This window comes from Rhincodon typus, unplaced genomic scaffold, assembly GCF_021869965.1.
Source record: "Rhincodon typus isolate 14 unplaced genomic scaffold, sRhiTyp1.1 hic_rhity00003066, whole genome shotgun sequence".
Taxonomy (NCBI): Eukaryota; Metazoa; Chordata; class Chondrichthyes; order Orectolobiformes; family Rhincodontidae; genus Rhincodon; species Rhincodon typus.
The window spans coordinates 1-12,739 of NW_025968704.1; the positions used below are offsets into that span (position 1 = coordinate 1).

A 12,739-nucleotide genomic window follows, 5' to 3' on the forward strand; every position below is an offset into this window, starting at 1 on the left:
TTTCTTCAAAACATATAGTTAGAGATAGTTATTAGATGTAAAGGAATCGAAAGGTATGGTGAAAAGTGGGAACAGGTTACTGAGTTGGATCAGCCACGATTATATTGAATGGCCGTGCAGGTTCAAAGGGGCCAAATAGTCTACTCCGGCTCCGATTTTCTCTGTTCTGAAGATATAGAGAGGCCAAGGATTCTGCTCCAGAGTTCAGCGCATCGCCACTCCATTCAGTTTTCTACTCCTCCCTGCGCTGTCAACTGATGAGGAACATCGCTTTACGTCACCAGCAGTGACCACGCGTGCGCAGCGGCTCCGAGCTCGATGCAAGATGGCGATGGCGAAGCTGGAGCTGTCCGTAGTGAAAAGGCTGAGAGCGGCAAACACGGCAGCCACAGGTTTGTGTTCCGTTTCCATGCCTTCCGGAGGTCATTCAGAAATGTGTCGTGTTGCCTCCATCGCCCCCTCCCCTTTCCGCGATTTCACTCCTTACCGGCTGTATCTGCGACAAAGAGCCCTGGCCACAATCTCACACTCTCCCCCGCACCGTAACCTTCCTTTAAACAGCCAGAGTGTGGGTGAAGGAGGAGCCGACTGGTCAGTGACCAAAGCGGGGATTGACATATGGCCGATGTGTTAAATGAATACTTTGAATCCGTCTTCGCAAAAGAGCAGGATTCTGCTCAGGTCATGGTGACAGACCTTATCACTCGAAAGGATCAAAATGATTTAGGACTAAATCGTGGACAGATTGTTGGTACTTAAAGTTGACATATGATACTTGCAAGGATTTTGAACGAGGTGAGGGTAGAAATTGCAGGAGACACTGGCCTTAATATTTCAGCCTTCCCTGGTCTCTGGGGATGTCTCAGGAGCATTGTCAACATCCTTGTAAAAAAAAGGATACGGATATCCCAAGGATGATCCCAGAAATTATAGTTTAACTTCGGAGGTGGAGAAGCGTCTAGAAACAGTTATTTGAGGTGGAATTAATAGTCATGTAGAAAAAGGTGGGTTGATTAGGAAAAGTCAGCACAGATTTCCAAAGGGGAAATCATGTTTAATTAATTTGCTGGAGTTTATTTTTGAAGCATTCAACAAAAAGTCTTGATAATAGTACTATTAATGTGGTGCACATAAGTTTTCAGAATTTGTTTGATACTGTCCATGATGCAAGAATGGTTCCAGGAATGGGGAACTTCATTTTTGAGGGTGGATTAAGAAGTTGGACTGCTCCCTTTGGAGATACTGTGCCACACAGCAGATCTGTGCGGAACATCATAGGTCATAGAATAAAGGGGATAATAGCTGTGTGGAAACAATTGGCTGAGCAATAGGGACAGAAAAAATGGTCAACTGACTTTTTTTTAGGCTGGAGGAGGGTTTGTGGTGGAGATATCCAGGCGTTGATATTGGGACCTTTGCTTTTCCTGATTATATATATATTAATGATTTAGATCTTGGGTGCAGGGGACAATTTTAAAGTTTGCATATGACATGAAACTTGGAAAAATTATAAACTGACAATTGTGTAGAACTCCAGAAGGCCACTAACAAATTTGGGGAGCAGGCAGATGAGTTTCAATGCGGAGAAATGTGAGGTGTACATTTTTTTTAGAAAGTACATTGAAAGACAGTATAAGATAGGAGATACGATTCTTATGGAGGTGCAGATTCAGAGGGACCTGCATAAATATGTGAATAGAGCATTGAAAGACAGGTAGAGAGGGCAGCAAATAAAGTTTAACTTTTTCTAGGCTTCATTAGTAGAACGGCAGTGCACATGCGAGGAGTTGATGTTGAGCTTCTCTCAAACACTTGTTGGATCTCGGCTGAAGTATTGTGCACAGTTCTGGCCCCACATTATAGCAGAGAAGCATTGGAGAGAAGGCAGAACAGGCTTGGAGAGCAAAGGCTCGGAGGAGATTTGATAGAGGTTTTCAAAATCATGAGCAGGCTGAATAGCGACGATGTTTACCCACTCTTAAAAAGAAAAATAACTCTTATGGCATAGATTTAAAGTGACCTGCAAAAGAAGCAGGGATGAAGTGAGTCAAAACTTTTTCACTCAGCAAGTAGTTAAGGTATGGAATGCACTGTGTGGAACTGTTGGAGGTAGATTCAGTTGAGACATTCAAGAGAGCATTGAATCATTATTTGGATAACAGTAATGTGCATGGGGCAAAATTAGGAGATTGGTACGAGATAATCATGCTTACTTAACAAGTTGGTGCAGGTTTATTGGGCCAAATGGCCACCTCCTACACTATAATACTACGTGATTCTGTGAAGGAGCATCTTCCCTCATCGTCATCACACATTGTTCATGGACCAAATACTAACCACCATGGCACCTGCGTACTGATAGCCTGTGATATTGATACGAGACATTCACCGGATGGGGCCTGCTGGGAATTTTTGCTGTAAAATGGAGTTTCTGTAAGCTGGGGGGAGTGGAATAAATAAAATTAGGATCAAAATTATTGATTAAAGCAAGTGCAACAAAGGAGCTGCCCAAAATGCCCTGCTGCTTTTACAATGCTCAGCACTTGGGCAAATGAGCACCTTCGATAGTGCAGCTTCTGAGGTGCACAGAATAAGAGACTTTTTAAAATATTTGAATGAGTAGATATTTTAAAGAAGATGCAAAGTGCTTGCACACCACCATTCTCACTCTGGAAAGAAGCTGTTCGCCTCTGCCGTGTGTGAGAAAATTTGTCCTAGCATCCCATCTGCTGCGACAGCAGTGGGTAAATGTTGTTTACTTGCTCAAAGTGTGGGAAAGGTTCACTAAGTCAATCAACCTACTGAAAGAGCAGTAATGTCACTAGTGAAGTTGTCATTGTAATAAAATAACTTGACACGACATGTCGAGAGTTTGTCTCTAATAGGAATACCTTTGTAAAGTGGGCCGGAGTTTGATATTCTGGATGAATGAGAAATAAGTCAAATAAATCCGCTATGTTTTAAACTCATCACTGTAGAACTTTTTAAATTCTGAAAGAACTGCGGATGCTGTAAATCAGAAACAAAAACAGAAGTTGCTGGAAAAGCTCAGCAGGTCTAGTAACATCTGTGAAGAGAAATCAGAATTAACTTTCAGGTCCAGTGAGTCTTTCTCAGAATTTCTGCGAAAGGGTCACCAGAGCGGAAACGTTAACTCTGGTTTCTCTTCACTGTAGATCTTTATCTTTCCCATCTAAGTGTTTGACAGTACCTGGCCGAAGCTCAAAAATGACTATCTGTAGGGAAGGAAGGAATGGAACTTCAGCCTTGACACAGCCCTGAGGCACAATGACCATCCACATATTGTCCTTTTTGATAAAGATGAACACAGTGTTTATTCCCCATTCATATGACCATGAAACGCAGAACATTCAGCCTATCATGTCTACTGTGTCATTCATATAATTAAGACTAATCTGATAAACCTCAACTTTCTTGCATTTCCCCCACAACTCTTGTTTCCTTTACTGATTAAAGATCTGTCTGTATGAGCCTTGAAGATACTTAATGACCCAACCTCAAGAGCCCTCGATGGCAAAGAATTTCACAAATTCACTACCCTCTGAGGGAGGAATTTCTTCCTCTGTGACTTAAATGTGCAACACTTTATTCTGAGATTATGTCTGCTGGTCCCACAAAGGGAAGTGAACTCCCCACCTCTAACCTGTCAGGTCCCTAAAGAATCTTGTCTGTTTCAACAAGGTTGTGTCACATTCTTCTAAATTCCAATGAGGACAGGTCCAATCTACTCAGCCTCTCCTCCTTGCCCAGTATCAGCATTGTGGCACTACCCTGGACTGCATCCAATGCCAGTCGATCTTTCTTGAGGACTCCAAACTGTTCACAGTATTCAAGCTGTTTTCAGACTGGTGGCTGGTATATTTTTAGCAAAATCTCCCTACTTCTATCCACCATACTTGTTGCCTTCCCTAGGACCCAGTGATTTTGGATACTGGCTTTTTGTGATTCATGGACAGGGATTCCAAATACCTCTGTTCTGTAACTTTCTGCAGTATTTCTCAATTTTAAATAATATTCAGTTCTTCTATTCTTCCTGCCAAAGTGCATAACCTCGAATTTTCCCACTTTATATTCCATTTGCCAAGTTTTTGACCACTCACTTAACCTGTCTGTATTCTACTGCAGACTCTTCGAGTGATCCTCACCACTTACCTTCCCACCTACTTTTGTGTCATCTGTAGACTTCACTTTCCTCATGTAAATAATTGTAAATAATTGTGGCCCCAGCTCTGTGGCACTCATCTAGTTACACGTTGCCGTCCTGAAAATGACCCCCTTTTCTCAACCCTGTGTCTTCTATTAGTTAATTAGTGCTAATATGCTACTTCCAGCACGATGGGCTCTTATCGTTATAAGTAGCCTAACATGTGACACCTTATCAAACGCCTTCTGGAAATCCAAATGTATTATATCCACTGCCTTACCTTTTCCTAACTTGCTTGTTTCCACCTCAAGGTATCCTAACTTTTCAGGAATGATTTCTCCTTTGTGAAGCCATGCTGACTGTGCTTGATCATATTATGTAATTCTGAATGCTTTGCTGTTAGATCCTTTATAATAGACTCTAACATTTTCCAATAACAGACATTAAGCTAACTGGCCAACAGACACCTGTTTTCTCTCTCCTTCCATTTTCAAATAAACATGTTACATTAGCAGTTTTCTAGTCCTCTGGGACTTTTCTAGAATCTAAGGATACTTGAAAACTGCATCTACTATCTCTATAGCTACTTCCTTTGAAATCCTAGGATGTATCCCATCAAGCTCAGGGGACTTATTGATCTGTAGTCCTGTTATTTTACCTAGCACTCTTTCTTGAGTGGTGGTTATTTTAGTTTGCTCTTTCGCTCCTTGATTATTTAGACATTTTGGAATGTCATCTGACCTTTCCATATTGTACAGTTTACACTGATCTCCATGGGAACATAGGAACAGTAGTTGGCGATTCAGCTCCTTGAGCCTCTTCTACCATTTAATAAGATCACGGCTGATCTGTGGCTTAACTCCAAATACCTGCCTTGGCCCATATCCCTTAATACTTTTGCTTAACAATAAATTGTTGATCTCTGATTTAAAACTAACAACTGATCTAGCATCAACTGCATTTTGTGTAAGAGAGTTCAAAATCTCTGCACCCCTTGTGTGTAGAAGTGCTTCCTAGTATCTCTCCTGAATAGTGTAACCCTAATTCTCAGACTAGTTCTAGTTCTGTAATCTCCAATCTGCGAAAATGGTTTATCTGCCCTGTCTTTTCCAGTTTATGTCTTGAAGACTTTGATTGGATCACCCCTTAACCTTCTAAATTTTATAGAAAACATGCCTAATCTGTGTAATCTCTCCTCACAATTTAACACTTGAAGACCAGGTATAATTCTTCTAAACCTATGTTGTACTCCATTCAAGGCCAATAAATCCTGCCTGAAGTATGGTACACAGATCTGCTCACAGTACTCCAAGTAGGCAGTAATCAGGGTTTTGTATAGCTACAGATAATGGGCTTCTTTTCCTCATTTCTCAGTAATTGATATGAGATTTGTTTCCTCCCAATTCAATTGAAAATGTTTTTTAACTTCACCATCGTCACTGCCCTCCCCCAAAAAACAGCATTGAACAGATAATATAATGGTTGGCGTGGTCCTCCCGAAAGCATGTGGAAATTTGCAGCACCATCTTCTCTGTTGCTGGTAGTAGTGAGGATGCTGAGGCTTTTTGGATATTCTGATCATGAATCTGACAAGTAAAAAGTTGCCCTTGCCTCTGACATACCTTCGCTTTATAAATAGCTGTTTGACTTGAGCATTCACAAGAACAGGGTGGAAGGTGTATGACACATTCTGTATTGGCCGATGTGTCATGAGCTGAGGAAGACTATGACCGGGGACTGAACAGGAGAGAATCAAATTGGCCCTGACCAGATCATCAGCTACTTCCATGACAATTTTTTTTAATGTTGTTCTGATTGTGATTGAAGCTCTCGATCATCCCTGGACTCGAGGTGGTTGGGATTATGGAAATGATGTTTAGCATAAGGCTTGACTGAATTACTTCTCCTGTGGAATATGAACCTCTATCTTTTTCAGAAAGCCCCATCTGGTGAAGATCCATTTCCAACAGATTTTATCTGTCATGACGGCATCATTTTTTTCAGAATGGGAAAGCTTCAATCCTCCAGGTAAACCTGTCTATCATTAGGAGGATATACCTGTAGCCTATTTTCACTCTGGGTCAGCAGGTCTGTATAATAAATTCATCAGGTAAGCCTATCTCTATAACGCAGGATATACCAGCCCCTACATTTCCTATAGGTAGTGGGTTAGTATCATCAGTTTGCAATGATTGCCAAGGGCGTGATGGGTTGAACTTGTTGGGAGTTGTTTTTTCACAGGGCTGAAATAGCTTGGACACTGATGACGCACATATTCAGGTGCTGATGGACACCCTGGTCTGCCATCAGTCAGCAATAGCAGTGATGTATCAAATCAAGAACTCGAGAAATGAAATGACCTAATTTACATAATCAAAGTTAATTAATTTCTAATACTTGAGCTGTGAGCCAAGTTAAATTTGAGACATCCTTGCAATGGAAAACCCAATTGTGTAGGAGAAGTGAGTTTTTACTTGCTGTAAGAGATGGGGAAAGTCTTTGGGCAGCTCGGTAGCTCAGTGGTTAGCACTGCTGCCTCACAGCGCCAGGGACCCCGGTTCAATTCCACCCTCAGGCGACTGTCTGTGTGGAGTTTGCACATTCTCCCCGTGTCTGCGTGGGTTTCTTCCGGGTGCTCCGGTTTCCTCCCACAGTCCAAAGATGTGCAGGTTAGGTGAATTGGCCATGCTAAATTGCCCAAAGTGTTCAGGGATGTGTAGATTAGGTGGTTTATAGTGGGATGGGTCTGGGTGGGATTCTCCAAGGGTCAGTGTGGACTTGTTGGGCTGAAGGGCCTGTTTCCACACTGTAGGGATTCTATGATCTATGATAATGCTGTACAGACTCTTTGACAACAGTCACATCATGGACAGAGTCAGAGTTTTAACTGGAGTCTGTTATATTGTGATCTTTAGAATCCCTATAGTGCAGCTTTCCTGGTGCATCACTCTGGCTATTTCCATTCTTCTGTTCATTTGCCCTTGCAGCTGATGTACCTTTGCCTTACAAATAACCGTTTGTCTGGCTCTTATGAAAAGTGGGTTGGATGTGTTTGGAGACAGGATGTCCCTTTCTCCACCCTGGGATTCTCAGTGTGAACAGTGTGAGTTGTGTTTGGAGACATTTTGTGATTATGTGTGAACAGGGTGGAATTTATTTTTAGACAGGATGTCCCAATTCTGCACCATAGGATTCTCAGTGTGGGAAATGTTTGCAGACAGGATATCCCAGTCTTTACACCTTTAAAAAACAAGGATAGGACCAGCTCAGTTGGATGTCACTTCTGAGGGTTCAATCTGGTGAAGTAACAACACAGGACTACTTGCATACCAAACTGTAAAAGCATAGACTCATAAGGGTTTACGGCATATAAAAAGGCCCTTCAGCCCTTTGGGTACATGCTGGTAAAAACAACCACCTAACTATTCTAATTCCATTTTCCAGCACTTGGCCCATAGCCTTGTATGCCTTTGCATCACAAGTGTTCATCTAAGTACTTCTTAAAATTATGAAAATTTCAGCTTCTACCGCATTGACAGGCAGTGAATTCCAAATTCCCACAATCGCTGGGTGAAAATGTTTTCCCTCAAATCTCGCCTAAACTTTCTGCCTCTTCTGCCATGGTCATTGATGTCTCCATCAAGGGGAAAGGTTCCTTCCTGTCTACCCAATGTATGCCCCTCTCAATCTCTTCTATGTGATGAAACCAATCACAATCTGTCCAATCTCTTGTCATGACTGAAATTCTCCAGTCAGGCAGTATCCTGGTATTTCTCTGCATCCACTTCAGTACTATCGCATTTCTCCTGTAATGTGCAATAAACAGGGTTGAGTGATCCTGAACCAACGCATCATGACTAAGCTCTGTTGGCCTGCTGAATCCAATTGTGAATGGGAGTGAATAATTAAAAAACTAACAGGCAGAGGAGGAGGAGGCACCCAAATGATCTCAATTCTGAATGGCAGTTGGGGGTTGGGGCGAGGCATGGGATGTGGGGAGCGTGGTGTGGAATGTCCAGCACATCAGTGCTGAAGCATTCTCATCCATCTTCAGGTTAGAAGTGAGGATGTTTTCTGATGATTGCACAATGCTCAATACTGTTCATGACTCTTCAGACACTGAAGCAGTCTATCCAATTGCTGCCAAACCTGGATAACAAATGGCAACTCAGAAGTGCCAGGGTAAGTCCTTCTCCAACGTAGAAAATCGAACAATTGTGTTGATGTGGGTCAGGTGGGAAGCTGAAAGAGGCAGACAGTGAGCCTGGAGAATGTTCAGTGTTTCAGATTCAGCTCCACTTCACTTTTAAACCTCCATCCTGGCTCTTGCCACCCACTTCACAGTATGGCCTGGCTGATAAATGGCAGGGTGCATGCATGGATATGATCTTTATAGTGGACAGTGCAGAGCAAGGTATAAGCGTGTGTCATCCTGAAACAACTGGAGATAGCGGAGAGACCTTTTCAATGCCAGACCATTCAGCCTGTATCATTGTGCAACTAGATTCTGGGGATCTTGTAAATCAAATGCAAGTAACTGCAGATGGGAAACTGAAACTAACCATCACTTTGTGATGAAAAGATACAGTAAATATTACTATAGTTTCGAAATGTGCATTTTAAAAATATGAAAAAGCAGGTTGGTTTTCACTTCAGTTCTATGAAGGTGACTCTTGATATAGAACTCAAATTAATTTGAAAAAGTGACCTAAATAATTTCCAAGAAAGCTTATGACTTAGCAGGTAAGTGGATGATACGAGTATGCCGCTGATTTCATAACATACAGAAACAAACATGATCAGGAAACACTGGTAGTTTAGTTTGAGTTTAGTTCAGAAAAATCAGGCTTTTAATCCAGTAGAGCAGTTTTGATCATAGCGACAGGGTTTTAGTTTGTGAAGTCTCCAAGTTGTAGAAGTTCGTACAAACGTTTTGAAACTGTCAGAACTGAAAACGGATTTAAACTATCAGACTGGGAAAATGTCTGAAAACCTGGAGTGATATTTCTCTGGGATTGATATCTTAAAAGAATGTTGTTGGGGCAAAAAATATTGAATGCTAAGATTTTGTAAAATTGTCTTCGATATATAAAATTTGCTCTTTTTTTCCCGTCTTTTATGTAATATTCTTGTTTTAAAAGAGCATTGGCAGCCTTGTGTGAATGTGTGTGAACAGTGACCAACCACCATGGTAATCAACTAAAAACATAAAATTTATGCTCTATTAAGCCAGGTTTTGATCTGGGATCTGACTTGTCCAGTATTACTATCAGCTGGGTTCCTAACAACATCAAAATCTAAGAGTCACTCAAATCATCAGGACCTGAATATCATTGGGCTTCGATCGTGAAAGGAAAAGGTTTGTCCATTCTGTTAGTGGGAAAATCCGATATTGGTGTGTGGGGAAAAGCACCAGAAGCACTTTGTTCAGCTTAGGCCATCCCACCTTGGAATGGATAGGCTGCATAGATTGACTGAAGGATTGACTGACTCACACCTCTAACCCCCAGCCCACTCACTTTCCACTCTCACAGCTTTCCTTCTCTTCCCCACTCACAGGTCTTTGAGGATGTGTAGTGCAGATTTATCTGAATGATACCTGGATTTTAAGGATATGGGTAGGCCATTTAGGACTGAGATGGGGAGAAATTTCTTCACCCCAGGGAGTGGTGAGGTGAGGTCTGTGGAATTATATGCCACATTTGAGGACGAAACATTGATTGTTTTCAGGAATGAGTTAGATGCAGTTCTTAGATCAAAGCGACCAAAGGATGTGAGGAGAAAGTGGGAAGAGGATACTGAGACGGATGATCAGCCATGATTGTATTGAATGTTTGAGCAGGCTTGAGTGGCCAAATGGCCTACTCTGCTCCTATTTTCTATGTTTCTACTTCAAGAGACTAATTATAAGCAACTAAGCAAAGCAAGAAGCTACTCAGCCCATCAAGTCTATACCAGCTCACTGTAGAGCAATTTGGTCTCAAACTGAGGGCAATCAGCTGTGAGATCATTTCAGATCCCTAGTTTTTGTAATCATGAGTGTGGCCAACTGCCTAATTTCTAAGACCCAATTGTGATCCTGAAAACCCAGTAAAAAGGGAGGTGTTTTTTTTTAAACTACAAACCTTTACAGTGTCAAAACTCCACCGCCCCTCCTTCTCCTACCCTCACAGGTCTCTTCTCCTGCAACACTTTCAAAACTCTTCCAAACTAACACCCACAGCTGTACCATCGGTCTCAAGGTCTTTCAGCCCCCTCCACACCCTTAGACTAGTAGCCCTCCACCCCATCCAGAGACTTGCAGCTCCTACCCCCACCAACTCTCTCAATGCTGCCTCCCTAACCTAAATCTCAAAGCTCTTCCCCATCCCAAATTTCTTCACCCCAGGGAGTGGTGAGGTGAGGTCTGTGGAATTATATGCCACATTTGAGGACGAAACATTGATTGTTTTCAGGAATGAGTTAGATGCAGTGCTTAGATCAAAGCGACCAAAGGATGTGAGGAGAAAGTGGCAAGAGGATACTGAGATGGATGATCAGCCATGATCTCACAACCCTCCCTAGACCCTAGACCCAACACCCTCCCCCACTGCCCAAACGCTCTCAGGTTTCCCCCCATTCTAACTCTCTCAGCTCTTTCCAGCAAAACTGTCACAGATTAAGCCAAACTCTCACAACATGTAAACTGTCACAGCTTTTCCTTCTTTATCAAACTCCGAGCTCTTCCCACCCTCCTAAACTTTTACAACTCTTCCCTCCCTCACTCCTAATTCTCACAGCCCATCCCTCCCACTCAGCCTAACTCTCAAAGCTGTGCCCTTCCAGCCAAACTCTCGCATGTCTTTCCACTCTCCACTATTACACGTGGAGCAGGCGATCAGTCTTTACCCAGTATAAACTCACTGATGGAAATCTCGGAGGTAATGGCTTTTCCATGCACAAGCTGTTGTTGTCCTTCTAGGAGTTGGGCATTGTGGATTTGGGGAATTCTGTCAACACTCTGGTTGATTCATAGATGTACAAAAACCATTTTGTTTCCCCTTTGTTCAACCTCTCTCACTCATCACGTCAAGGCCAGAGTCTTGCGTCGGTCCAAATGGGTGGCGGATTTTTTCTGTGAAAAGCATTGGTGAACCAGTTGGGTTTTTTAAAATTCATTCATGGAATGAGGGCAGCGCTGGCTAGGCAGCATTTATTGCCCATCCCTAATTGCCCAGAGGGCAGTTAAGAGTTAACCACATTGCTATGGGTCTGGAGTCACATGGAGGCCAGACCAGGTAAGGATGGCAGTTTCCTTCCCTAAAGGATATTAGTGAACCAGATGGGTTTTTCCCAACAATCGACAATGGATGTGTGGTCATTATTACATTGCTAATTCCAGATATTTATTGAATTCAAATTCCACCATCTGTCATGGTGGGATTTGAATCCAGGTCCCCAGAACATTGTTTGGGTCTCTGGGTTAACAGTCCAGCAATAATAGCATGAGGCCATCACCTCCCCTAGGGGTATTGGGTTTCTAAACCAATCCCTGTGCAGCTTTCATGCTCACAGTTTCACTGTGCTTCCCACAAATTATCAGATTCACTCAGCTCAGTTTCACAACCTGCTCAATTAATAATGGATTTAAGGGTTATGGAGAGAGTGAGCAGGAGAGTGGAGTTGAGGCCAAGATGAGACCAGCCATGATCATATCAAATGGTAGAGCAGGCTTGAGGGACTGAATTTGCCTACTCCAGTTCCTAGTTTTTATGTTCTTTATGTTCTTTGTGTTCTTTTTTAGATTTCCATCAGCTGCTTTCTCTTATTTTTAAACTAATTTTACAGGTTTTGGAAAGGCAGGATTTGCAGGTGGGAAGCTCAAACCACCACACGTAGCATCAAGACCTGACAGATGCACGATATTCGTCGGGAGCTGAATCTCACTGGTCTTTGAACATGGAAGGACAAAACATTGTTCACAGTGGAGAGAAACCATTTACATGTTCTGTGTGTGCACGAGGCTTCAGCCAATCATCTGGTTTGTCGAAACATAAATGCAGTCACACTGGGGAGAAACCATGGAAATGTGGTGACTGTGGGAAAGGCTTCATTTCCCCATCGAAGCTGGAAACTCATCGCCGCAGACACACTGGTGAGAGGCCATTCACCTGCTCCGTGTGTGGGAGGGGATTCACGCAGTCAGCCAACTTGCTGACACACCGGCAAGTTCACACTGGGGAGCGGCCATTCACTTGCTCTGAGTGTGGGAAGGGATTCGCTGATTCATCCAGCTTCCTGAGGCACCAGCAGGTTCACAGTGGGGAGAGGCCATTCAACTGTTCCGAGTGTGGAAAGAGATTCATTCAGTCATCTGATCTGCTGAGACACCAGCGAGTCCACACTGGGGAAAGACCTTTTAAATGTCCAGACTGTGGGAAATGTTTTAAAAGTTCCAGGGAATTGACATGTCACCTACGTGTTCACACTGAGGAGAGACCTTTTAAATGTCCAGACTGTGAGAAGTGCTTTAAAGGCTCCAGGGAACTGATGCTCCATCAACGCATTCATACCGATGAGAGACCATTCAGGTGC

At 42.8% G+C, this 12,739-nt stretch overlaps 1 protein-coding gene across 7 annotated transcripts in view; it reads left to right on the forward strand.

Moving 5' to 3' along the window:
* The first annotated feature begins 159 nt into the window (after window positions 1-159).
* Window positions 160-12,739, forward strand: part of LOC109935802 (zinc finger protein 774-like) — a 15,081-nt gene continuing 2,501 nt past the window's right edge. Inside the window, exons 1-4 of one of the 7 annotated variants that reach the window (XM_048593539.1) lie at window positions 160-392; window positions 6,102-6,193; window positions 9,395-9,524; window positions 11,993-12,735. In XM_048593539.1, the coding sequence (XP_048449496.1) occupies window positions 12,104-12,735 (632 nt within the window). In that variant the 5' untranslated portion in view covers window positions 160-392; window positions 6,102-6,193; window positions 9,395-9,524; window positions 11,993-12,103. The other 6 variants (XM_048593537.1, XM_048593540.1, XM_048593541.1 and 3 more) reach the window with 6 other exon arrangements.